The sequence below is a fragment of the Apiospora aurea genome (genome assembly GCF_038362705.1).
Source record: "Apiospora aurea strain CBS 24483 chromosome Unknown utg000003l_segment0_segment0, whole genome shotgun sequence".
Classification (NCBI taxonomy): domain Eukaryota; kingdom Fungi; phylum Ascomycota; class Sordariomycetes; order Amphisphaeriales; family Apiosporaceae; genus Apiospora; species Apiospora aurea.
The window spans coordinates 442,859-468,423 of NW_027117390.1; the positions used below are offsets into that span (position 1 = coordinate 442,859).

The following is a 25,565-nucleotide window of genomic DNA, read 5'->3' on the forward strand; positions in this document are numbered from 1 at the left end:
CACTTGCCCACAGCTGGTGCCCTCTTCTAACTTCCCATGCCTCCCAAAATTGCAAACGCCTTCTCCCATCCATCTAATCTCACAAAACCGACCCCAAAGGATACCTACGACGCTGCCGCCACAGGGTTCATAACCGCCTGCACAGCATCGTTGTCAGATACCTGAGGCTCGATGCGGTCAGCCATACCAGGCTCCTGCGCCTCCACCGCATCGGCATTCTGTTGGTTGCTGCTATCCGCGTCGTCGGAATCAGCCGCCGAATCGCCCATGCCCACAATATCGATCCAGCTCCAAGCCTCGACGGGGCCCGCCTCCGTAGCGCGGGCGAAAATGGCCTTGTCATCGTGGATCCCGTCGTCGGCCGCCTTGTTCCCAGCCTCCGCACCCGCTGCCGTAGCCGCGGCCTTGCCCACATCGGCCCCTCCACCAGGTCGCCGACCCAGGTGCGCGCGATGGGGACCTGGTTGACGCGCAAGACCTGGAGGATGGCGCGCAGGTTCAGCCGCAGCGCGCGCTCGGGCGATTCCGAGCCGAAGACCTTCTTGGTCAGCCAGGGGAACAGAACGCCAAAGTCGGACTGGTTCAGGTGCGCCGAGTTGTGGACGTAGAAGAAGTTGGGCTCCGCCATCCTGACCCCGCTAGGCCGCTCGTACGCGGTCGGCTCGACGACCTTGGCGGACGGATCCGGGGAGAGCACATGCGCCGTGACGTGGAGATGCTCTTTCCACTTGTAAAAGTCCTGCGACTCAACTGCCAAAAGTCCGTTGCCACCCGGCGCACCTGGCACATCATCATACACCGGTAGTGGGAGGTCAAACAGCGGCTTGAAGTTTTTCGCAAGAAGGGGGAAGCACCACAGGTCCAGTAGTATCGTGGGGTTCTTGGGCGTGATCTGCTGGCATAGTGAGGACTTCACCTCAGGCGTGTACAGAGGGTCCTCGATGGAATCCAAGGCGGGAGATCCCGCGTAGTATACCGACTTCAGGAACTGCACCGTCGTCGCGGCGCCGAAGCTGTGTCCCGCAAAGATAATGCTGCCGGGCTCATGGACGTGCAGCTGGTTGGTGAATTGTGACATGGACTCGCTGGGCGTGCTGGTATTGAGGTTGCTCAGCTTGGTCCCTTTGTCGATCTTCAGCAGGGCGTCATGAATCATGCCCAACTCCCACATACGCGTTCGCAATTGCGAACATCTTTGCGCATATACCTCGTCCGTGGCCTCGTGCGAGATTTTAATGTAGGGAATGATGCGGCGGGTATTGCGAACGAAGTAGCGGTTCTGCTCCGAGGGTATCCGAACGAACGAGGCCACGGCGCTCCCGTCGCGATGCTCGGGGCAGATCACCACCACGCCGTGGGACGCGAGCGACCCGACGATCTGCGAGTAGGCGTTTCGGCTGCCGCCCAGGCCGTGCGAGAAGATGGCGGTCGGCCAGCGCTTGTTGGGCGTCTCGGGCGCGAGGACGGGCGCGTTCTTGATGACGGGGATCGTCGTGTAGTGGAGATGCCTCGGCAGGAACGAGACGGCCTGGGCCACCAGCGAGCCGATGCCGAGGAACTTGATGTACGCGGTCAGGTGGTCGCGCTGAGGCGCCGGGAGCCACGTTATGCGCTTCCCGGTGGACTCGGGCTGCGCCGGGTAGAAGACGCGGAATTGGACGGTCTCGATGTCTTCGGTGTTGGCAGGCGCGGGCGCGGGCGATTCGAGTTCGGTGATGGGAATCTCGACGTCAATGGTGCCGACCTTGTACGGCCCGCTGTATTCCTCGAACCCCGGAACGGGATTCAGCTTGGATAGGTAGGATGCTGCCATCTTTGGCCAGCTGTCGCGCGCGAAGTTGTGGATGGTCGGCGTTGAGATGGTATTCGCAACCAGGCTCTGGGAATTGTGTAATTTTGAGCCCTCGGGAGGATGTAAGTTTGACAGGATAAGAAGGTGTAAACGTAGGGCAACCGAGCACGACCTTTGCGCTGGTCTGGGGAGCGGTCGTTCGTTTCTCGGTGAATTGTTGCCAAGATCGATCGTCCACGTACGACTTGAGGGCGCAGCCACTGCGGATCGCACGGAACACAGGAAGCAAGATGGAACAGTCAGTACTTGGTGGTGATGGGGGTAACACAATAAGCGGGAAGAAGAGGAGTCTATCGGGTATCTCAGGTAAATGCGAAAAGAGAATAAGTTACTTAATATGTGAACAAGAATGTCAGAAAACAAAATCGATAGTTAGAGAGGTAATGTTGTTTCAATGGCAAGTAGAAAGGAGATCGGCAGGGTCTTGTGTCCGATTGCTTCTGTTGGACTAACCTCTGGGCACTAACTAACGTCATGGCTTTTCTCCCTCGGTCACCCATTCAAGACTGGGCAACTGGGGTGTTCTAAAAATGGTCCCTGGCCATCGAAGACACCCCTGTTAGCCTCCCAACTCCCTGTCAACCTGTTCCTGCTGCAAGCGCATGCCCTACGCCACGCCACGCTGCCGGGTCTAACAGAATCCAGGCCCCCAAATCTTCAGGTGTGTAAAAACGCAAATTTTCTAATTCCATCGGACTTGATCCAGTCGGCCGGCGTATTCTCAATTTTCTTTGATGCGGTCAGCTACACGTAATCTCCAGTTGAGGGAGGGCCTGTCCAAGGTGGACACGTGGCACGATACAGATCGTTTCGTATCTCGCGACGAACGGACTGTCGGGGCGCCATAGGTCCCGTTGGGTGATACTACCACAGCCCCAACGCCCCCGATGCTGTGTCGCCCCCCCCATGCGCAAACAAAACTTGCTCTCTCCATGACGCAGTTCGTTTGACACGGCATCCCCTACACTAATTGGTTAAGGTTATGTGTGTGACACAGACTCGGTTGCGATTGTCCTGCGCCATACTTTTTGCTACACATTTCCTACCGCGACCACATTCCTCGAATGAAACAGAATCAAACAATTGGCATTGGTTTACCTCATATGCTCCATGCAGAGAAGAGGAGGAAGATGATGTGTTAGTTGTCAAGGTGCCAGCCCCCCAGAAGCACTTACCTTTCCTACTTAGAAATGATCGGACCTCTTTCTCAAATCCATCTTTTCGTCCATGTCCCAGAGATACTCGTGCTCGTCCCCGTCTTCGCCGACCGCGTCCAATAGCTCCCGGAAGAAAACCAGCAGAGCCAATCGCATCTTGTCCGAGTCAGTCTCCTGCCCAGCGAGGAGGAGCACCTCCCGACCCAGTTGCCTCACCTCGTCGTGGGCCCGCCACCGGCCGTCGCTGTACGTGAAGTGGTTACTTACCCTATTGTCTCACCATACCTTGTGCAGATTGTCCTGCATCCTCCCTGACCAGGACTTGGGCGCCCCGCCGTGGCACACGAGGCGGTAGGCAATCGCCATGTCCGACAGGCTGGGGCTGCGCCCCATGGGTTCGGACCAGTCCACGACGGCGACCTCGAAGGCGGTGTCGGCATAGTCGAAATCGGTCTGCGCATCATCATCCCCCATGTAGAACATCCAATCCACGCGTTCACTACAGGTCGCTATCTCCTGATGCGGGTCCAAGCCGTGGACCTGGACGAGCTCATCGACGATGGCAGGCTGGCGGGATCGGATGGCGCAGCAGAGATGGAACAGCCCAGGCTTGACGGCGGTCTTCAGCTGGGAGTAGACGCTGTCGGGCGCCTCCGGCTTGGCCTCGGCGCCCATGGAGTTGCCCAGACAGACGGACAAGCATCTCTCCATTTGCCGCGCGTTCTCTTCCTCGGATAGGTCGTCTTGGTACAACAAGTGTTTGTTGTCGGGCCAGACAGCCTGGAAGAAGTCGAGGGAGTCATATCTGTAGCAATTGCGAACCTCGAGGGCTTCCATCAAATCGTCTGCGCCCACCGTCCCGGTTTCGATCTGGTGGCGAAGGATGCGGTTGGCAGCCCACATATGTTTTCTGAGGACGGCAAACGTTAACAAGAAGTCCAGAGGAGTACCTGGATCATCCTCGTCGGTGAAGTGCAACCGCCCGTTGCCCGCGCCTCTTTCTAGGAGCCTATCGAAGACGTGCGTCCTGCTCGAGAGAGAACCGTCTTTTTCAGAACCTGTAAAGTTCGGATTCTGCCGAAAAGTACCACGGGGCAAAGAATAGACGGGCAGCCGGTCGCAGACACCATCACGCGAAACAATAGCCAACAAGAGACGTCGCAGGAGAATCTGATACGCCCGGTGCTCTAACTCCTTCCTCGCGCGATCGAGCAGAGCGTCGAGGAGCCGGTACATTCCGTACTCCTCCGCAAAGAGCAGGAAGAGCTTCATCGATTCATCTCGGAGAGGATGAAGGGGAAGCCGATCAAACTGGATCTCATAGGAGTTCTCGAGCAGGAACAGGCAGATATCCTCTGCGCACGCGCTCAGGGCCACATTGAAAAGGTTAGGCCTGACTCTCACTGCTTGCTTCATTCCCTCGTCCGGATTGCCCCAGTAAGCTTCCTCGCCCTCAGGGCCCCAGAACAGCAGCGGTTTCCCGACGACCGTGTCGTTGCACTCGGGCGCGAGGCCCTTCTCGAAGAGCAGCTGGACCATGTCGAGGCGCTTCGCTCGGATAGCGGTGTGGATGGGCGTCAGCTCTTCGAGTAGATGCCAGGAGCCGCGGAAAGCCGTGGGGACGAATCTCAGGTACAAGCTGATGATCAGCTCGACCTTCTCGGGGTCCCGGCACCGCCGGATGGCCAGGTTGAGACACGACCTGGTAGCTTGATCAAACGTCGGCCAGCCTTCGGGGGGTCTGGGTTCGGACTGTGTTCTGGGAGGACGACGGGGTCTGTTCTTGCAGTATCCGTCGCCGTCGCCGTTTCTTCTTCGATGGATGATGCATCGTCAGTCTCGATAAGCTCACCTTCCTCAAGGTCTATCGGTTCTGCCTCTTTCCTGGCCAATTCGTCAGCTTCCGCCTCCCTGACGCGGTCTCGGTCCTCCATGACAGCTCTGACATAGAGCGTGTTTCCACCGACCCCTTTCCAGAACGGCTTACAAGCACTGCTAAGAGCGACTGCATCTTTTGAGAATGGATGGGAGAGATATTTCTCAATCTCGAGGAGCATCTCCGGGGGCAAATGGGTAATGCGAGCCATCGTTACCTCCTAGTGATTCGTCAAAGTTATGCGGAATGAGCTCTTGCGGTCGGAAAGCCTTCCGAGTTTGTGGTAGTAATTTGGTTTGTTGATTCTTGAGAAACAATCACATTATCGAGCACCCTAGCATGATATATACCCATACACGGCGATGGTTGCCTTTGACCTATACCATGACAAGCCACATTGTCCCAATAGTGCAACAAAGCGCCGCCACTAATGATCATTATGTTCAGGGGCTTTTGCTCGATCCTATCCAGTCAAGGGAAGGAACAATGTCATTGCCATGTGATCAATAGACAACCAAGAGGCTTTGGTTGTCCACCATCTTCCATCTTCCAATGAGGTTTGACGCAGTAGCTCGCCAAAATTGCAACCAAATGGCATGACCACCAGGCGAAGAATAGGCGTCTCGCGTTCCTCTTACTAACTGGCCACGCCTCAAATCCTTCACTGTAAGCCATTTCAAGACGTATAATAGTAGAGTCCATGGGTTTTAAGTCCTTCCCGCTAGTGCCTCTGTACTTCCACGACAAGCAGCCTGAGGATGCAAGCGAAGAAGTACAACGGGTACATGGGATGAGTACGTGCAGGCGGTTTCAATTGGGCATTCGAACTCCCTTGAGGTGGAAATGAATAGCAAATGGACGACTTGTTTTCTGAAGTGGCAGGAGCTTGTGTCACCAAAATTAGTGGGAAGCAATTCAATTCCACCTCCAACCCCGCTTGGAACGGGTGGTGGCTTCTCGAACTTCCCCATCCCCAGTGAATTGCAGCTGCGTGTAAGTACTTGAGCTACAATACTCTCGCCGAAGAAGTAGTGAAGGGTACACCGACTTGGATGTAGAACTGAGCACTACAACTTCGATTCGTCTAATTCCAACAGCTCCCTGGGAAAACGTGGGCAAACGTAATGGCTTCAGGTACGAGGGAATGGCGGGGTGATTCCCTTCCAAGGACCCCAAGCTCCTTCCTACCTTTCTGAGCAGCGACCCTGACATCCATGGCACCCGATAATGCAGAGACCACCAAGACCGAAGCGCCTTACGGACAATGGGAGAGCGAGATCACCAAGGAGGCTTTGTTCCGCGGCAGCCGAAACTTGGTCGCACCGAGAGTCTGTGTGAGTGACTCTTCTGCCTTTCTTTGTCCGTACCCGCATTTTCGGGCACCCTTCTTTTGCCAGAAACAGGCATACTCATGATGATATATGCCGCAGGCTCAGACAGGGCGGACCTTGTTCACCGAATCCCGCCCCGATGGCAGCTATTACCTCGTCGAGGCCTACCAGGGCGACAAAGGCTATGAGTGCCGCACTGTGCTGCCCGCCGGGTACAGCGCCCGCAGCCGGGTGTACGAGTACGGCGGCGGCGCGTATGCCATTCTGTCCTCCAGTGACAACAAGGGCGAGGATGGGCCACGCATCATCTTCTCCAACTTTAGCGACTGCTCCGTACAGGTCCTGGACGTGGACACGCAAAAGGTAACCTGTCTACTGGAAAAGAGCGACACGATGCGCTACGCCGACTTCGCCGCGCACCCGCGCCCCGGCTCGCCCTGGGTCCTCGCCGTGCAGGAGGACCACGCCTCCGCCCCGAAGCCGGACCAGGTCCGCAACTACGTCGTGGCGATCCACACGGGCACGGGCGAGGTCCGCCGCGCCGTCGAGGGCGCCGACTTCTACATGTACCCGAGCTTCAGCCCGGACGGCAAGAAGGTCGCTTGGGTCCAGTGGAACTTCCCCGACATGCCCTGGTCGGGCGTCAAGGTGTACTGGGCCGACTGGGACGACGAGGCCGGCGACGTGAGCAACGTGGAGTGGGTCGCCGGCGAGGACGACATGACCGTCACTGAGCCGCGCTGGGGCTCTGACGGGTTCCTCTACTTCTGTTACGAGAAGACGAACTACCGCCAGTTCTACCGACGCAGACCAGGGGGCGACTCGGCACTGCTGGATTTCAAGGGATACGAGGAGGCCGAGTTCGGCAGTGCATCCATGTTCATTGGCAGGTTGGTTGCTCCCTACTCCCAATCCGTTGGATACTGACTCAAGAGCTTACATGAAATCAGCCACACCTATTCGATCCTATCCGAGGAATGCGTCGTAGCAGTCGCCACAGAGAACGGAACCGATAGGGTGATCGCCTTCAATCCCGAGACCTTGCAATCACAAGATCTCTCGCTTCCTCTATCGGAGATCACCTACGACGGCTTGTACCGTCTATCAGACACGTCCTTCATCGTCATTGGCAGCAGTGCTACCGCGCCGCAAGCACTATATCGTGTCGACATCACCACCGACGACGCCAGCAACAACGCCAAGGTGACCAAGATCTGGTGGTCGAATGACGAGGTCTTCAAACCCGAGATCTTCTCCACTCCTCAGTACATCCGCTTCCCTGCAACGAGCGGACCGAAGCGCGACATCCACGGTTGCTATTGGCCCCCGCATAACCTTAAGTACCAAGGTCCCGCGGGCACCAAGCCGCCGCTGATCGTGCAGTCCCACGGCGGTCCCACGGGCCACACTGGACCTGGTCTGAACCTCTCGATGCAGTACTGGAACGCGCGCGGCTACGCGACCTTCGCCATCAACTACAGCGGCTCCGACGGTCACGGCAAGACGTACCGCGAGCTCCTGAACGGCCGCTGGGGCGCCATCGACGTCGACGACATCGCCGAGAGCGTGCGGCACCTATCGTCCTCGGCCTCCACCTCCCTCATCGACGGGCGCCGCGTCGGCATCCGCGGCGGCAGCGCGGGCGGGTACAGCGTCCTGCAGGCGCTGTGCCACCACCCGGCCCTCTTCGCGGGCGGGGCCTGCTACTACGGCATCAGCGACGTGAAGCTGCTGCTGCAGGAGACGCACAAGATGGAGTCGCACTACGTCGACTTCCTGCTCTTCACGCCAACGATGACGGAGGCCGACAAGGAGCAGGTGATGCGGGACCGCTCGCCCGTGCACCACGCAGGCAACATCACGGCGCCCCTGCTCATCTGCCACGGCGAGGAGGACAAGGTCGTGCCCATCTCGCAGGCGTATACTATGTACGACGACATCCACGCCGGCGGCGGCGAGGTCAGGCTCGTCAAGTTCCCCGGCGAGGGCCACGGGTTTCGCAAGGGGGAGAATTTGCTCAGGGCGCTGGAGGAGGAAGAGGCTTGGTGGAAGAAGACGATTGCTCGGGTCGAGTAAAGCAAGTCAAGAAAACCCATCTCAAGGCTGCCATGATGGAGAAGTCAATGAGACACAATGAGCAAGCTGAATAACGACCTAAAACGCGTAAATCAATTCAATTTCTTAACTAAAGAGGGTATCCAAGCAACTATCAGTTGGCCAATGCTGTGCCAGTTCCAATATCTTCGTATAAGTCATTCTCTGAAGTGCGACCTTCGGGGTCCATCATATGCGTATATAGATATACGAGACAGGTAAATCGTAACCTTTCATTCTCACTTGGACGACGACTTGGTATATAACCTAGAAAAGTGCCCCGACGCATTCCGCAACAGCTCCGCCGGGGCGCCGAACTCGACGAGGTGCCCGCTGTCGAGCACGGCGATCTTGTCAAAGTCGACGAGGGACGACAGCCGGTGCGCGATCATGAGGACGGTGTGGTCGCGGAACTCGTCGCGGATGACCTGCTGCATCTGCGCGTCGGTCTGGTTGTCGACGCTGCTCGTCGGCTCGTCCAGGATGAGCACCCGGCCCCGCTTGAGCAGCGCGCGCGCGAGGCAGAAGAGCTGCCGCTGGCCGTGCGAGAGGAAGTCCGTGTCCATGGGCGTGTCAAGGACTTCGGAGGGCGTGGAGGTGTCGGTTTCGGTCGTGGTAGTAGCAGTGGTGTTGGTGGTCTTCTTCGCGGCGGCGGCGGCGGCCTTCTTGCTTTGGAGCACGGTCCAAAGGCCGACCTTTTGCAGGGCTCTGGCGATCTCTTCGTCGTTGGACTGACTGAGCGGGTCGATGTTGGCGCGGATGGTGCCGGGGTAAATAAAGGGTTCCTGAGTTAGGCAGATGATGCGTTCCCGGACGATGGAACCCTTGATGGTGGTCAGGTCCACACCGTCCAGTGTCAACTTGCCGGCTTCGATGTCGATCATGCGCAAGATCGCCAGGGTCGTGGAACTCTTTCCACTATGTTTCGGAGTTGATCAGTAATGGGCTCGGAGGAAGAAGGCCTGAGTGGGAGGGATATAGGAGAGAAGAAGCTACGGACCTGCCAGTTCTGCCGACAATGCCAACTTTCTCACCCGCTTTGATAGTGAAGCTAACGTCCTTCAATACCGTGGGCTTCCCGTTACTATTGAATCATAAAAGGTCAGCATCGCAAGCAACACGAGAGATATTCAGCAAGAACTTCATACCCGTATGTTGCAAACACATTCTCGAACCTGAATGTACCCCGACTCGGCCAGTCAGCAGTAGGAGCGTCCGTCTCCTCCGGCGCGCTCTCGTCCGGCGTCTTCTCCGCGAAATCCTTGATGCGCGAGATGGCCCCGATCGACGTCTCGAGCATGGTCCAATACTGGATCATGCCCGTGAGTTCGTGAGACAGAGTCATCAGCTGGACCAGGGCGACGCCGAGATAGCCAGGGTTCACCTTGGTGCGGAGCGCCACCGTCAAGCCCATGATGATGATGACGAGACCAGCGACGATCATATCGAGAACGAAGACCAGCCACCGCTGTATACACTGGAGATGGTAGGAAGGAATCTGGGACTGGTCCAGCAGCTCCATGTTCCTGGCCACGTAGTCGCCGACCCAACCGTAGGAGCGAATGGTGACCAGGCCGCTGAGCGACTCGATGAAGTGCGATAAGAGAGGGGCATTCGCTTCAATCCTAGAGTCTGGATTAGAGTTCATTCAAATCGGGATTGTGAATATATACATACTCAAGTAATCGCAGCTGGCGAGATGTGCGCAGGTAGAAGCGTTGGACGAAGTAGAGTATCACAATGATAGGAGGAAAGATGATGGTGATCCAGGGGACTGCGTTGATGGCCACGGCGACGACGATCAACATGCCTGCCGAATCTACATTCATGAGATTAGTGCTTGGCGGCGCTTTACTGGGTGTTGTGTTTTGGCAACTCACGAAAGACAACATTGACCATCGATTGAGGGAGAACCATATCAGCGAGTCGAATGTCTTGAGTGAACCTGTAATGGTGTGAGTGCAAATCCATGTACCGGAACCATAACCAACGACGTACCGATTGACCAGAACTCCAGTCTCCGTTTCGGAAAAGATGGATAATGGTGCCCTAACGGAATGTGAGCGAATGCATATAAGAGTTGAGAATCAAGTACACACTTCATAGCAGCGGTGATCATTGCTTGATGGAGGTGGTTGCCGGATCGGGGCACGATAACGATCCATAGGAATCTGAATGGCAGGTCAGCTAGGTAGTTCTTCAGGTAATATAGACCAATCGCATACCCGACAGCCATCATGGTAAGGATGGCTTCGAGACTGTTGAACAGGGCGTAGATCCCTAGCCAATAGCCTGTTCGGTCCGGGCCGCCGTTGTCGTTATCCTCGGCCCACCAGTTGATCCAGATCTCTGAAGGTGTGTCAGCGGGTGAACAAGTTTCGTAGTTCAGACATGGGAGGGCCACTTACGTCCTAGGCCCACGAACGTCTGGCCACCACTCAAGAGGAACATCCAAATGAATAATGCCATGGGACCGAGAGCGTGGCCATAGTATCTGTATATCTTCCAGTCTCCAACCTGGCGGCTTTCGTCGACTTCAGCCTCAGCCTCCTTCTCGATTTTGACGATTTCTTTGGCCTTCTCGTCAATAGGATCGTATCCGGCCTCGTCCACCTCTTCATGTTCATGTTCTTCCTTCCGGAGTTTGACCTGGAGGGTATAGATATAGCTGCCAGGAACGTTAAGCTGGGAGAAAGCTCCTTGCTCAACAATCTCCCCATTCTCGTTCAGAGCTAAGATTTGATTGGCGTCTGGAAGTCGTTTGACTGTGAAAAGAATTAGTGAAATAAAATGATGGAGCCATACACAGGATCATACCTGAATGTGTTGCTAACACCACCGTTGTCCCTGATTTGCGGAACAGACCCTCCCGCCCGAACACCTTTCGGAAGACATGCTCCTCCGTCACAGCGTCCAACCCGCTCAGCACATCATCAAGGATTGCCAGTGGCTTGCGGGCATAAACAGCCCGAGCGATCGACTACAAGATTTGGTCAGTCTTCAGATGATGCCGGGTTCCAAAGTGCCCACTTACCACACGCGCTTTCTGGCCTCCACTCAGCTTGAGACCCTTGCTTCCCACAATCGTTGAGTCCCCGTTAGGCAATTGTTGCAGGTCCAGCTGGAGGGCTGTTGCTTGGATGATTGATTGGTACCAGCTTTCGTCAAATTCGGATCTACCAATGATATTCTCCCGGATCGATCCGTTGATGATCCATGCCGTCTGGTCGCAATACGCGATTTCTGGCGAACAGACCGATACCACGCCGTCCGTCTTCGAGGTTTCGCTCAAAAGGCCCTTTAGTAATGTCGACTTGCCACAGCCTACGGGCCCCACGATGATCGTCAAGTGGCAATCGGGTCCGATATGAGTTTGAAAGCCTTTCACAACAGCATCGTCTGAGCTGGACCATGCGAAATCGGCCTTTTCAACCCTGATGTAGGAACCACATGCGTGGGACCCCGATGACATCCGTGAGACTCGCTGTATTGGCTCCTTCTCCCTCGGTGAATCGGGTGGACTGTCCAACGAAAGAAGCGACCTTGAATCGACACGAGACTCTTTATTGAGGAACTCCTGGATTCTTGTGAAACAGCTCAGCACGCTCCATCCGACCGGTATGGCGTACAAGATCATGATCAGCGGTTGTGCAAGAACCATCATGGCTGCCAGAGATGTAATAGCCTGTGAAACAGACATTCCTTCCGTTCCATTTATGCGAGAAACGATTGCATACGTCGCGAAAAGAGACAGCCCGGCGAAAATGGACGGCATGTTGACTTGAAGCTAGGGTTAGCACAGTATGCCAAAGCCGTGATATAGCTGGGCTTTACCTAGAGTAATGTTCAACGCGTGAAGCCTTCGATACCTTCGGGAGACCGTGATCTCTTTCTCGCGCATATTCTGGATGTTATGCTCCATCTGCTTGGCCAGTCCGAGCATCTTCACGTTCCTCATCGCACCAAGGATCTCCGTCGTGTAGTTGATTCGTTTCTGCGTCGCTTCCAGCCAGTTCTTCTGTCGGGGACCAATACGTGAAGCTAGCACGGTCGAAAGGCTCACAGAGACTGTGGGTTATCAGCATCGACAGCCCATAAAGTACATGATAGGAGAAAGTATTAACTTGGATGAGTACATACTGATTGCGACGATGATGGGCGCCACGCACACTGCGCCCAACTGCAAATAGAGAACGTATACCGCAAGACCCAATTGAGCGAGAAGTGGCAAAGTGTCTATGAGAAGGAGTTGGAATGTCTCCGAAATCCTCTGCGCATCCGTGCTCATCAAGGTCGTGGCGGCAGATTCGTTGACACTGGTGACCGGAAGCGTCGTCGTTTTTAGGTAAATGAGGGAGATGAGTTGGCCGCGCATCATTGACATGGTCCGGATCGTGAGATGTGTAAACCATCCTGTCGTGAACTAATTGGCTATGAATCAGTATATGAAACACAAATCATGCTATGGCATCTTCTTACCGCAAACCCTATGTACACGAAGGCAAAAGCCCCAATAAGGCCGTATCCATTGTTGTCGCCATCGCTTGGGTCGCCTTGAATGTAATGAACGGCATCCTGAATCAAGAACGTCTGGCTGACCATAAGGCCGACGACCAGAAACTTGGGTACCAAGGTCAGGAGAATCTCCCAGCGGAGGCTCCAGACACATGCCAACACCAGTGCATGCTTTCTCTTGCGGTTACCTGCATCGTCTTAGCCATGAACATCGCTGGTTTGAGGGGCGAGTTAAGTGATCACTACAATTATTCCATGCCGTCTGAATGCGGTGGGATAGGCGCTCCGAGTTGACCTTCTCACTGATGGAAGGCAAATCCTCGAGGCTCAACACCTTCCTGAAGCCGGCGAAAAGCAGGGTGTTGAGCCACCAGAACCAGCTCCTGCTGACTACCCCACTCGTGCTTTCTAGCGAATAGTGCTGATCAGGCTCGAGCAGCAGCGACTGCTTTTCAATGGACTCCAAAACCGCCATGGCACACTTGATGGTAAGAGACGCGGTTAAGACCCCGGCTATGGCGTTACCGCTGCGCTCGGATAGCCATTGCGTGCGAACACGAGCGATGTCGAAGACGATCGTGGCAATGAGGTAGGTATTGATTATGAAAGAAGGCCGGATTGATTTTGCATGCTCGAGGTGAGAGAGAACGGCCAAGCTGAGTCCAGTGACCAATGATAAGACGGCCGAAGCAAGTGTGGTTTTTGTTCGGAGGCCAGTCTTGGTCGCCAAAACCAGGAGAGCCACCTGTATACCAGTGTAAATGCATATTGCGACCTGTTATTAGAGTAAGTCACGACTCTCTTGTCTTTCAAGCGACACCAGGAGAGGGGGATTTGATTTCTCACCAATTTGCAATAGGATACGAAATTCCGTCTCACAGCTGGCCTTTTACCGATAAGACTGAAAGAACGAATTGCTGCTAATGCGATGAACAAGGCTGCAGGCAGTGTGGCCAAGATGCTCTCTTCGAACAGGACTGCAATGGCATTGCTGCATTAGTACGCCGACCGGTTTATCCAATGGTAATGGTTTCGCAACACGGCCACCACTCACGCGTAAAATCGAAGCCGCCGCCTCGACAGTCCGGCGACCTCACACTCGGGCCGAAGGAATCATCGCCGCATATGGTCTCAAAGATTTCCCGAGTGGTTTCCATATTTGCTGGGCAAATTCAGTCGCGACACCAACACAAGAGTTGGCGATAGTGCTGACAGCTGGGCTACATCAAGATAAAGCAGATTTGGCCCATCGCCCAGACACCCAAGGAAAGCTTAGAGGATATGGGAAACCCAGCGGCTAGGCGGGTAGGCGTCTGAGCTTGGGGATCAGCCCTTCTTTGACTAGCCCAAGGTCTTGGTATTCTTGGTAGTAAGTGCAACGGTATTTGTCGTGATAAGACAAACCCCCGGGCCCGCTGGACTGAGAGTCCAATTTAGGATGCTGCCCGCGTCCTTTGCAGCAAACCGGCAAGGGTTGTAGTGTGATTGATTGGACGCATGCCAGCTACGCCGCAGTGGATGGCGCATGGTAACCTCAGTATGGCTGTTGATCTCAATTAGCACACCATTAAGACATGAACTCCGCAGCTTCAAGGCCTTTGCGACTTGATAAAGCGGGCAGTAAGGCCCAATGGAAGTGCTGTTCAGAGGGATCGTACGTTACCGAACAGATGGATCCAGATAGGCCAAATGCCATCGTCTCACCTGCAATGCCATCCCTACACACATAGGACATGGGGGCCGGAACCAGGACCCTAGATTTCTCCCTCTGTCCTCTGTCCCTGTGCGGTGTTGGTATTAAGATGATGTGCAGCCAGGTGGCGTATGGATGCAAGCCATGCCCTACCCAAAATAATTCCCATTAGTTTCAGCAATCTCTGGGGGCGGAGGATGCGCCTCCATTGGGCAGAGTGACCAAGACAAAGGCCAGGGAATGGCGAATGTGGCAGCAGCTCCAACCGAGAGCATCGGCCCGCGATTTGCCCACTTTGAGTGTTTCCTGTATGAAGGGGTCGTCCACCGCGTATGTTGTCCGACTTGGTACTATAGCCAAGACATCTTGCCATAAAGTACGCAGTGGGCCCTCAGTGGAGTGCAGTGTTTGTGACACCGCAAGCAGCAAGTTGCAAGGGCTTGACGGCCGTTCGGCCGCATAAGTCGGATGTTTCCTCCTTCTCGATTGCGACGGCCTGCATTCTGCCTTATCCGCCATGTTGAGGATGTCGCGCCAGGACTCTTGAATATGTCGCTGGGCAGCAGGCCGAACCAACTGCATGATGCACCTGTCTATAGGTCGACCCAAGCTGTTGGGCCAGTTGCACCGATAACGTGAGCTGGCGAGCCTGTCCAGTTGGCATGATCCAATGCGCGACTGGCCGTCTTGACCAGCATCTGGGTACGGAAGTATGCATGCATGCAATATCTCGAGAGCGGGCCGAGTTGGAAGCAGTTTGCCATGGGAAAGGTTGGGAAGAATCACATGGTTGAGAGTCATGCCGGAAGCGAGGAACAGGCTCTGTTCGAGGAAACAGGAAACAGCAAACAAATCAATTGATATTCACCAAATGCCACCAGCACTCGCTGGCACAAATAGTGGGAGAAAGCAACTGTTTCAGTGGAGGCTTCCTAGCCAATTGGCCTGGCCCCCACGCACCATAAGCGTCCCCCGGCCCCCTACAATACTGCCCTTCACCACCACCGCATCGGATTTAAGCAACGCATGGATAGAATCCAGGCCATCTTTTGCTTCCGCACTCGTACTTACTTGTCTCGTGCTGTTGACCTTCCTCGAGAATTCAACTCGGAAAAGAACCTCAAAGTAGCGGGAAGGACGCTGCCGAGTTCACTGGATGTTGCCTAAGGTATGTAGCACGTGCTCAATCTTCAATCCCTACCATCGATGGCTGCTGCGAGCAGCAACAGGGTCCAGGGTAGGGCTGTGAATGGTACGGGAGGGTTACCCAACCACATTGGATCCTGGCATCGGCAAATCATCCTGAGCCAGTTTGCCCACCATCGCACCATGGAAGAAGCGATGTCGCACTGGGAATATGTGCGGCGCCTGGCGCGCTTTTCTTAATTTATATATTATGCGACTGGTCTTTCAAAACCTCTGTCTTCATCTGAAGTGGTCATTTACATACCGACTAATATGGTTACTGAGATTGCGCATTCAACTGCAAAGATTCCCCTAAGTCGCAATATCAGTGAATCAGGGCAACGACCAAGACGGTAGGCGGGATGATCAACGACAGCTGTCGCATCCTACCTACCTACTTGCCTGCCTACCATTCGCCTAGTCGCTTCATGTGGTCTACGACTCGAACCCCCTGCCTCCGCCGCGACAGGGGCTTATTGAAACCACCCAACAACCGCAAGCCGCAGATGCTGCGCTTAAGTGATCGACAGGCTCTATCTTGCCTTTGTCATTCTAGAAGGTAGCAATCATGATTTGATACAATAATAACATTGACAGACAGTCCCCCTCGCGTCGTGCCGGCCTGCCGCGGTGATTCAATGGCGCAAGGGAGATAAAATGCTACGGCCGACCATGCCGCCCTGCCCTATATATCTTGCATGCAGCTAATATGCATCGGAGGAATAGCTCCTTGCGTACTATTCCTGTCACTGATCGAAGTCGTGGCCTCCTAATTCCGAGGCCTAGCCGAGGCATCTTGAGAACTTGGTGTTGATACGTCTGGTGAGTTTCTGATAATGGTAATCCATTGCCCGATAACCTCTGCCTTGTGGATGAGCCCTTGGCGATAAGGATAGCGACCGACTTGTCGGGTCAGTAACCAACTCTTGGTAACCAGAAAGTCCTCGAATACCGTACTCGCTGAGACCAATACTTTGCTCTCTATCAGTACTCTGAGCCTTCGGCCAATCGTAATCCATCTCTTCGGAGATATTGTCGCCTCAAACTCCAAGACTCGTTCCACCCGAGAATGTCGCTTTGGGTCTCGAGATCGAGCACGATATGAAGTATCCATGGCTTGCACATCTCATCCCGAGGAGCGCGATCACCGTGACACTGCCAATTGAGGTGCTCACGATAGGCCATCAGCAACGTCAACGGCTGAAAATCTAGAACAGATACCCCCACGATGTGCGCCACATAAAACAGGCTTAGTGCGCGGGATGGACCGCTGAACCCCGTTGCTCCACCTCATCGGCGCCGGCTGTCCGCTCTCTCTGATTCTCTCTCCACTTTCCCCCGCAATCCGCACCCATCTCCACCTTCTCCTTGACACAGTCATCAGTCTACCGTATGCTCGTAGATTTGACCTTATTGAGGATTTGAAGACTTCTTACACATGAGCGTCTTCTGCGGTGTTTACACTCCATATACATATACTTGACTTCATCACTCTGGCCATCTTGTCCTCTGGTCCCTTTGGCGAGAACTCGTCGGGCAGCAGGCATCATGTGCTACAACAAACTAACTTACTACAACTGCATCGAGCATCATCTACGAAGCTCCGAGGCCCATCTCTGTGCAGCACCCTACCGGTGCCACTGCTGGCGGCGTCATGATCCCGATCGGCTCAAGCGACTGCACCGCCAGGAGTGCTTGGCGCTAGAGCTATGTCCCAAATGTCCCGTTCGGTTCGGTGGCTGCCGAACCGAGACGGACGACGACGAGGAGAAGAGCGGCTCTACATCTTCTTCAGATGATGCTACGCGTAAGCTTCCTTCAATGTTTCCTGTGTACCTAATCGCTTCTTGTTGGCTCCGTCTCTATCGCCGTCTCTATTACCTTTTCGGCGTTCTCGTCAAAGAGAAGGGAAGACCCTACCATAAAGCTGACACATCTAATTCGCCTTCAGTTGCGGATGAACCCTCCGAAGCTATCGTCCAGGAATTGCGGCTGGCCAAGAGGGTTACCCTGCTTCCCAAGCGAGTGGCTGCCCTACGTAAGGGCGACAGTCTGGATATCTCAATCCGGATGAAGGCTGTATAGACAGCAGAAAGGCCAGCGATCCTGGTTTCCCCGCTGCTTACCCATACTTTATGTGGTCCGGCCCGCGCTTCTTGAACCAGAAATCAGGTAGAATACACACACATTAATCCATTCTGATTTCCGTCGATCGAAAACAAAATCATCAGAACATACATGAATGTCGGGTGATTTCCAATTATTTCTAGTATTCGCGGTGCGCATTTACTCGAGAATCAGGGTTGAAGATAGTTGCATTGATGTAGGTAGTGCGCATTTTGTCTTGTGGGGAGAGCGCGAGCGGGCTAAAAACGTGCTTGGCTTGGAACGTTGAGCTAAGCGCCTGGAAGTGCCAGCTTGACAGGCAAGACCCCTCCAGAATCCAGCGCATTTGGTGCATCACCAACCCCACCGGTCCATGGAATATGAGCCTTAGCAGTGGTGGGCGGGTGGCAGCTTGCACCATCGGACGATCCTCCGCCCAAAGTGACAAAGACTCCGGAATATGTAATCAGATCTAGCAGTGAGAGAGCTAGGTGCACAACTCGATGTGCTACCAACGCTCGCACCGCATTGGAATGGCATAGTCAAGTGCATGGGTAAAGTACATGTAGACACTAAAATAAACGTCGCATGCGTACTAAGTAGACTGTGAAGGATGACCGTTCTGGTGGTGAACCAGGCTAGTCTGTCTGATCCATCCACCTACCTTGAACCTGTGACCTACCTGACCTCAGCTGTACCTGCTGCTGCAATTTGCCCCGCGTCGTCATAACTTCAATGTTCGGTGGCATGCCACTTCAACGTCCCGATCTGCAAACTGCCGATTTCGAGAGATCAACGGGTTTCCCATGATACTGGTACGTACCAACTTGCCTCGCATCCACCTCTGCAACCCGTCGGATTCTACCATTTGCATCGTGCCCTTATGCACCGAGCTTGAAAGTCTGAAGTCGAGCAGACAAATCCGACACCGCAAGTACGAAGACTCCATCCATCCAGGTGTCCTGTGGACCCGCTAGCCGCTGTCACACATCACCAGACACCCACCACCACACCAGCAAGCAGCCTTATCGTCCAGACCTCCATACCTAACTCACATGCACCGGCGATCCGTTGCGACCACATCTGCTCACCGTGCTGGCAAGAAAGCAAGAAACAGACAATTTGATTTTGTGATGCGAGAGAAGACATCGTCGGTCTTCATCGCTGGCCAGTTGATATCCGACCGTAATCATTTGAACTTATGCCGATAACCCCCCGCTGGTGTATGTACCCCCGCTGCAAAGCATGCTCTCCAGGTACATTCCTGACAGCAAACTTACTTCTTTCTCACAGGCGGAAACGAATGAATAGAAAGAACGCCATTCGTTTCATACATCGGTCACAATCAGCACAACGCTCAGGTTTCTCTACGGATTTGGAAATGGCACCAAACAACGGCGAGGAAGCACTGGACGATACTGTGCATGGCGCTACTGCCCCGGCCGCCGCCACAGCCAATCCCAAGCTTCAACATCAAGCATCTGAAGACATTACTATGAGCAATACCGCCGACGATGTCCTTGCTACGCCTCAGCATCCTGGACCTGCACCTCTCATGATCCCAGGTTCTTCCTCGGTCGCCTCGGTCACCTCGGTCGCCTCGGTCAGCCGCAGGCCGCAGACCCGTTCCATGACTAGGAACCACGCAGCACCGATCTTTGCTCGACTCCAGAATGCCAGTTCTCGCCCCAAAGCCGCATCTACGGCTTCCACTTCAAAGCTCGAGGATTCTGAGGATATCGATTACACCAGTGGACCCCCGCCGGCACAGGCAGCCCAGTCACCCAGGGTCGATGTGAACGTTAATCAAGGCCACATCAGAAAAGCTAGAGGCTCTGTGCAAAATTCCCCCAGACCTCGCCGGAAGGCCAGTTTGCGCAGCGATTTATCAGCAGAGAACATTGAAGGAACCTCAGAGTCGACGCCGCCGCCACGCAAACGGCGGGCAACGAGAACAACTATGGCGAGCACGCAACAGCCACGATCTATCCACCTCCGCCGGTCAGCACGGCTGTCTAAGCCGCTCACGGAGTTTCAGAACTATTCCGAATTGCCGAATGAGTTGAGACTCGCCATTTGGGAAGCAGCCTGCGAGCCGAGGCTCGTCTACATTCGAAACCGGGCAGCGCCTGGTCCCAGTTTCGACGTCCAGAACACGGTACCCTCCTGGTTCGATGCGGATGCAGCATCGGGCATAATCGCCTCGGAACGCTACAAAAAGATGTTCTCCCTTCATACCCCTCATGACCCCCGAACGGAGCAACCCGTGAATCCGGACATGGACATCGTTTTGATGGAGCCTTGCTGTACCGGATGCAGACTGTATCACTGCGCTCGTCGGCAGTTTACGGACAAGGACCGCTTGGCTGTTCAGCGACTGGCGGTGCAGACGGAGTCCCCTTGGTTGTTGCCCACCGTCGACCCCTGCTGGTCGACGATCAGCCTGGCGTGGGGCAACGTCGAGACGCTGTACCTGGTTCGAACGGCCGTGACGGGCGACAGCAAGGGCGAAAAGGTCATGTACCGTGTCAGTGAGGGAGATAGGGAGACTTTCCTACGGAGGCGGTTTGAGGATTGGAAGAAGCAGGCTGGCAAGGATCGAGTGCTGAGCAAACTCGAGTTCGTCGCCGTGGTGCCGAAAGTCGGTTATGTCGGGGATCCGAAGGAGATTATCATCGGCTGAGACACAGAGCGTCACATTGTATTAGACATAGAATTTAACATCATGCGGTGCATTACACGCCTAGCTCAGAATTGGACGAATTCCCCATATCGACTGATCACAGGCTCTTGATTCCCATCGTGTCTAGCTTGTTATTGAGCCCCGTAGTGCATTACTGATCCATCGTATTAATGCCGTCCTCTTGCCACTCAAACATCTCCATGGCCTCAATAGCCTCATTGCTCAATGCCAGTCCCTTTGCAGCGTCCACATGCTGAATCCATTCGTCCACCAAGCCAATGAGTCTGATCTCCTTCTGGGTCAGGACAAAGGGGTTGTACTGAGATCGCAGCTTCACGAAAAGAGCCTCGTCGTCCGTATCCGGTTCGACGGCCATGCCGCCCTTCATACCATCGTCCTCATCTTCAGAATCGCCCGCAGCAATACGCTTCTCCTTGGCGGCGACTTGAACAGGCTCGTCGGACTGTTGTGGCTGCGCCTTCAGATTCTTCTTGTAGACCATGCGCTCTTTCTCATCGTTGGCTCGGTCCAAGTACTGCCGTCTTCCGGTAGCGAAGAAGTGGATCATGTAGCCGATCGTGGGCCAGCGAAGCTTGCGCAAGTCGGGGCTTTCAGCCGGCAGTTCTGACGAAGCCTGGTCCTCTTTGACGACAGTCATCGCTGGGGTCAATCCACCGCCCGACAGGCCGCGCTTTTGGACGTGGTCCAAAACGGCATTGTAGTAGGCCGCCTGATTCTCCTTGTTGATATCCTTCGTGAGATCTGCCTTGGGGGATTTTTGTTCATGAAGGTCAGGCATTCGATCATGAGGGCGTCGCTGCGGTGCCTGACAGTGCCGGGATTGGTGCGGAGAGCAAGGACATCGATGAGGTTGTCGAGGACAGGCTTCGACTCATCAGGAGGGTATGGGTACGTGCGGAATCCGGGACGCTTCCAAGGAAAAAGATTTTGCGCTCGGAAGCAGGAACTGCATTCGCCTTCTTTTTCTGCGGTCGTGATCTCTTGCGTCCGGCCATGGTTGCAACAGTTTTGTAGGTTTTGGGGGACGACTACTGTACAGCACGAAACAACAAAAAGATGGGTGTAGGGGAAGATGTGGTGGTTGGTACAGTTGGAAAGCTGCCCGAATAAATAGGTAAGCTTGTCAGTGAATACAGCAGCGGTTCTGCATTGAATACAGCAACGGTGCTGTATTGAATACAACCGCAGTTCTGCATTGAATACAACATTAAAAATTTCAATCCATAAACATTGGTACCTTAGGTAGCAAACAATCATATTTCGGTGGGAAAAAAAGAGCAGGAGTCTGCTCGGGCTACCTGATATCAGGGGAGTCAACACCACAACTGCTTGAGATTCGGATTGTGGATTATTTCCCACTTTCTGGTCTCGCAAAAGAATACAGTAGTCAGGGCCCTCATTATGATTCTACTGGGTTGTTATAAAAATTGATGGCTACACGCCGTATTCTTTTCTTAGTGGTCTTGATTACCATCAACCTTGAATGTGTGAATAGGGGCTCGGGTGGGTCCTATTGATTGCTTGAGATGGCGGGAGTTTATACATGTGGCATATCGTCAAGATCAATACCTTTGCAAAATTTAGAACGCATGAAATACCTAGGGTTGTCTATGGAAGTCGTGTGGAAGCCGTGGTACTTTGCAAATTCTGTACGTATCACGTGTGTAGGCGTAGTCAACCACGAAGGATATCAGTAGCAAGTTTCACACACTACACAGGAAGGATTTTGACGTATTGGGATGCAAACGCCTCATATATAGCATGAAAAGGAAATACCTGTTGCCAAAGGATATTCTACAAAGGTCTCATCAGAAGCCAGGCGTTTGGTGTTTACACCTCTCTATCACCTGCCGTGCGGGTGTGGACAGATGAGCACTCGGTTTGATGGACATCCAGCTTGAGCACGCTCAATTCATGAGATGCAACATTGCTAATGTATTACTGATAAGGGCATCAAACAAAGTACGTAGTTACTTGCACTGCTGTGCGGTGGGTGTCCCCCTCCCTGATGCTGGGTTGGGAGCTTACCCGTAACTACACCACTACAGGCAGCTGTGTAGGCCTTATAGGTGCCATTAATTGGTAGTTCTTTCACCACCAGCAACCGGAGTTGCTCTCCGACTGGTGGAACATCTGACATCAATGGCTTAATTGGTTATGTGGCATTTGTTTCTACGAGAACTTGTTCTATCAATATCCCAGAGGTCTCGGGTTCGAGGACCGCACCTAGCGAACAGGCCCGATGACTGCGAGGATACTTTCTCCGGTTACAAAGGTTTCTAACCTACAATAAAGATCAGGAAGACCCTTTCCTGATCTTCAGAGGGAATTTTTCTTTTCTTTTCTTTTTTTACCCTATGGTGATGTTTCTGTTGCCACCGAACTGAATATGTTTTTGATTATGCATAGTGTGTGCATGATGCTTTTTTCCTCTTGCCTTTCCTCTTGCCTTTCCTCTTGCCTTTCCTTCCTCTTGCCTTCCACTACGCACATGCTTGCCATGCGTCAATCCCAACCGTGGATGATGATAGGTACGATCCTCCTTTAAAGCTCCACTTGCTATAGACATTGCACTTCCTCTTGTTAAGGTATCAACCCCATGCATGTTCACCATATTATTCCTGTGATTGCACCCTCCTCAGGGTACAATAATCCCTGGAGTTTAGTCAAAATAATCATGTAAAGAATTTGTCTCTGCTGTTATAATCACCATAGTATGGGTGCAAGTCATTATCTTGTATGCATTACCACTGGATCCCATTAGAATTCGGTTACATCAAGCCTTGCAGTCATTTCTTGTGAGCATCAGTACATATAAAAACACTATACCAGGATAACTCGCGAGCCTCTTGTCCTTGTTGGTCTATCTTCTACATGGTCATGCTATGTAGGTTGCTTCAATACGTGGCAGGATTTTATTCTTTCACCAGTGGTATATGGACACCACGAAGCGTTCATCTATTACATGACATCTGTTCTTTGAAAGCTTTTGTAAAAAAGCGCAAAATCAAAACTTATTCTGGTATTCTTCCTCCAAAATAAGACGATCATCTTATGATACCGCTTATAGCATGAGCATGTATTAGTAGCCTGCCTCCTAATCCCTGCGTAATCATGGAACCTCATTAAGAGAAACTCATGGCTTCACTATCCCAGTGCCTTTGCGCCTCCATACATATCTACGTGGGGAAGACAGCCCTTCCCGAAAGCAAAGAACCACCACCGGCAATGAAACGCCAGTCAGCTAACCAAACGCCACTCAACCTCCTTCCCGACATCATCTCATCTATCCCGGCGTCAAATAATTTACCTAATAGTCGTCCACAATGATTATCGACTCCGCCTGCCTGTACCGCGCGTGCCCCGCGCCCCTGTGGCCCGACCGGCTGCGGTGCCGCCGGTGCCCGCAATGGTCCCGGGAGCGATGCCTGCTGCGTCTCGAGGGCCTCCCTACTATGCCTCCTCTTGACGCCCTCCGACGGCGACGAAGCGGCAGAAGAAGAGCCGTCGTCGTCATCTTCGCCGGTGGCCGATCCGTCAACGGTATGGGCATAGCCCCCACCCCCACTACGGTCTGATGAAGACGCCGACGCCCCGGTGCTTATGCCGCCACCTATGGGTTGCTGGACAGCGAAGACGCCGTAGGCCGTCAAGTACTGACCATTCGGCGCCGAGGGGTGGCCCGCCCATGCGGTAGAAGAGGGTTCGCGGGTGGGAGGTGGGTATCCCGAATAGGGGGGCTTGAGGCGTGGTGTTCGTGGGCAGAGGCCCTGCTATTCTATAGTGATATTGACCTGATGAGAATGGAAGACGCGCGCAAAGTTAGCTCGTGCTGCAAACGCACCCACGATCCGTCCCACCCATGTTGTACTGTGGTGGTGGACCACTTACCGTCTGGGGTCTGGAGGGCCGAGTAGGAGTAGCCATTTGCGGCAATCATAGGGGACCAGGTTCCTATGCGGTTATCTGTGCCATTGTTCGCATAAGCTTCGGGTTGCGCATGGTGTTCGTGGCCGTGATGGGACGTGTGGTGGTGTTCAGTCCCGTGATTTCCACGTTTCTTGTTGCCCATCGTTGGCTGGTTGGCTGGCCTCGAGAGGATTTTCACTTTCGTAGTGTTGCGATAAGTTTATACTTTGGTTAATTGATAGTCGCGTACAGGGTAATACTGCAAGATGATGACGGAGGCGGCCTTTTATAAGCGGTGTTTGGACTCGTCTAGGTTGTTCGCCCCCTTGTATGTTTGGTGCTTGATGGTAGGTACTTGGGCAAACCTCCGAGTTTCTCGCAATCAACAAGGGTGCCAAAAGCTAACACACAGCGGCGGGGAATAAGAGGAAGAGCATCTGATCAAGGAAAGTCACGAGGAAAATGGTGTACATGTGTAAATATGTATGGCGCAGCTGAGGAGGAACTTGGCTGTCTGGCCTGGCTGTGCAAAAGAATCAATCAATAAGAGGCCATTTATTACTTTAGGTATGAGCCATACCACCAGGTGCACCGGCGGAGGCACCCAACTCCCGCCACCCTATCATTCCCCGACCTTCCATTCCAGCTCTGATGCCTGCAGGCAGGCAGGCAGGCATCTGCTGGTGCGAGCTCGAGTCTTGCTTGCAGCTTCGAGGTGAGAGAAAAGCTTGATGATTGCTCAATCAGAACGGCCAAATCTGCGAGATTACATGGCGTGCAGAGCTGAGTAATGCAGGCGCGGGTAGAAGAAGGGGCACGGGTTGAAAGTCCAAGCAGGGACTGGGTCTGAAGGCGCCTTGGCCGTCACCCTATTAGCGCCATGTTGGGATGCATGACAGGTGCACGTTTGTTGCCGCCCCAGTCGACCTAGGTAACGTATCAACCAGGGAGGGCGAGCAAGAGGCCTAATAGAAGGAATGCAGGTAGGCTTACCTCTCAGCCGGCCGTTTGTGCTGTGTGCCTTGCTTGGGGGGCCGGCTATGCTGCTGACGCATTTGCCAATTGCGCAACCCCAGACTTTGGAAAGGGGCGTGGGGGCAGAGGACAGGGAAGCTCCCGGGGCAGCTCTGCAAGTCGACGACA

At 54.0% G+C, this 25,565-nt stretch overlaps 9 protein-coding genes across 9 annotated transcripts; 5 read left to right on the forward strand and 4 right to left on the reverse strand.

The window, feature by feature from the left end:
* Positions 1-104: 104 nt before the first annotated feature.
* Positions 105-1,813, reverse strand: PG986_003970 (1-alkyl-2-acetylglycerophosphocholine esterase; the record flags this gene model as incomplete). Its single annotated transcript, XM_066840192.1, has 2 exons — positions 105-335; positions 386-1,813. The coding sequence occupies 2 exons, from the start codon at positions 1,811-1,813 to the stop codon at positions 105-107; spliced, it is 1,659 nt and encodes a 552-aa protein (XP_066702819.1).
* A 2,486-nt stretch (positions 1,814-4,299) lies between these two features.
* On the forward strand, positions 4,300-4,602 carry PG986_003971 (uncharacterized protein; the record flags this gene model as incomplete). Its single annotated transcript, XM_066840193.1, has 1 exon — positions 4,300-4,602. The coding sequence occupies one exon, from the start codon at positions 4,300-4,302 to the stop codon at positions 4,600-4,602; it is 303 nt and encodes a 100-aa protein (XP_066702820.1).
* A 1,497-nt stretch (positions 4,603-6,099) lies between these two features.
* PG986_003972 (uncharacterized protein) lies at positions 6,100-8,292 on the forward strand (the record flags this gene model as incomplete). The annotated part of the gene is made up of 3 exons (XM_066840194.1): positions 6,100-6,219; positions 6,316-7,106; positions 7,167-8,292. 3 exons carry the CDS (start codon positions 6,100-6,102, stop codon positions 8,290-8,292), a joined length of 2,037 nt encoding a protein of 678 aa, XP_066702821.1.
* Positions 8,293-8,549: 257 nt separating this feature from the next.
* Positions 8,550-11,971, reverse strand: PG986_003973 (uncharacterized protein; the record flags this gene model as incomplete). Its single annotated transcript, XM_066840195.1, has 9 exons — positions 8,550-9,228; positions 9,311-9,394; positions 9,459-9,935; positions 9,988-10,129; positions 10,191-10,255; positions 10,536-10,659; positions 10,719-11,075; positions 11,128-11,290; positions 11,345-11,971. 9 exons carry the CDS (start codon positions 11,969-11,971, stop codon positions 8,550-8,552), a joined length of 2,718 nt encoding a protein of 905 aa, XP_066702822.1.
* Positions 11,972-12,774: 803 nt separating this feature from the next.
* Positions 12,775-13,237, forward strand: PG986_003974 (uncharacterized protein; the record flags this gene model as incomplete). Its single annotated transcript, XM_066840196.1, has 2 exons — positions 12,775-13,085; positions 13,138-13,237. The coding sequence occupies 2 exons, from the start codon at positions 12,775-12,777 to the stop codon at positions 13,235-13,237; spliced, it is 411 nt and encodes a 136-aa protein (XP_066702823.1).
* A 4,014-nt stretch (positions 13,238-17,251) lies between these two features.
* On the forward strand, positions 17,252-17,788 carry PG986_003975 (uncharacterized protein; the record flags this gene model as incomplete). The annotated part of the gene is made up of 2 exons (XM_066840197.1): positions 17,252-17,510; positions 17,655-17,788. The coding sequence occupies 2 exons, from the start codon at positions 17,252-17,254 to the stop codon at positions 17,786-17,788; spliced, it is 393 nt and encodes a 130-aa protein (XP_066702824.1).
* Positions 17,789-19,190: 1,402 nt separating this feature from the next.
* Positions 19,191-20,492, forward strand: PG986_003976 (uncharacterized protein; the record flags this gene model as incomplete). Its single annotated transcript, XM_066840198.1, has 1 exon — positions 19,191-20,492. The coding sequence occupies one exon, from the start codon at positions 19,191-19,193 to the stop codon at positions 20,490-20,492; it is 1,302 nt and encodes a 433-aa protein (XP_066702825.1).
* Positions 20,493-20,643: 151 nt separating this feature from the next.
* Positions 20,644-21,291, reverse strand: PG986_003977 (uncharacterized protein; the record flags this gene model as incomplete). Its single annotated transcript, XM_066840199.1, has 1 exon — positions 20,644-21,291. The coding sequence occupies one exon, from the start codon at positions 21,289-21,291 to the stop codon at positions 20,644-20,646; it is 648 nt and encodes a 215-aa protein (XP_066702826.1).
* Positions 21,292-23,692: 2,401 nt separating this feature from the next.
* Positions 23,693-24,585, reverse strand: PG986_003978 (uncharacterized protein; the record flags this gene model as incomplete). Its single annotated transcript, XM_066840200.1, has 2 exons — positions 23,693-24,283; positions 24,358-24,585. 2 exons carry the CDS (start codon positions 24,583-24,585, stop codon positions 23,693-23,695), a joined length of 819 nt encoding a protein of 272 aa, XP_066702827.1.
* Between the last annotated feature and the right edge of the window lie 980 nt (positions 24,586-25,565).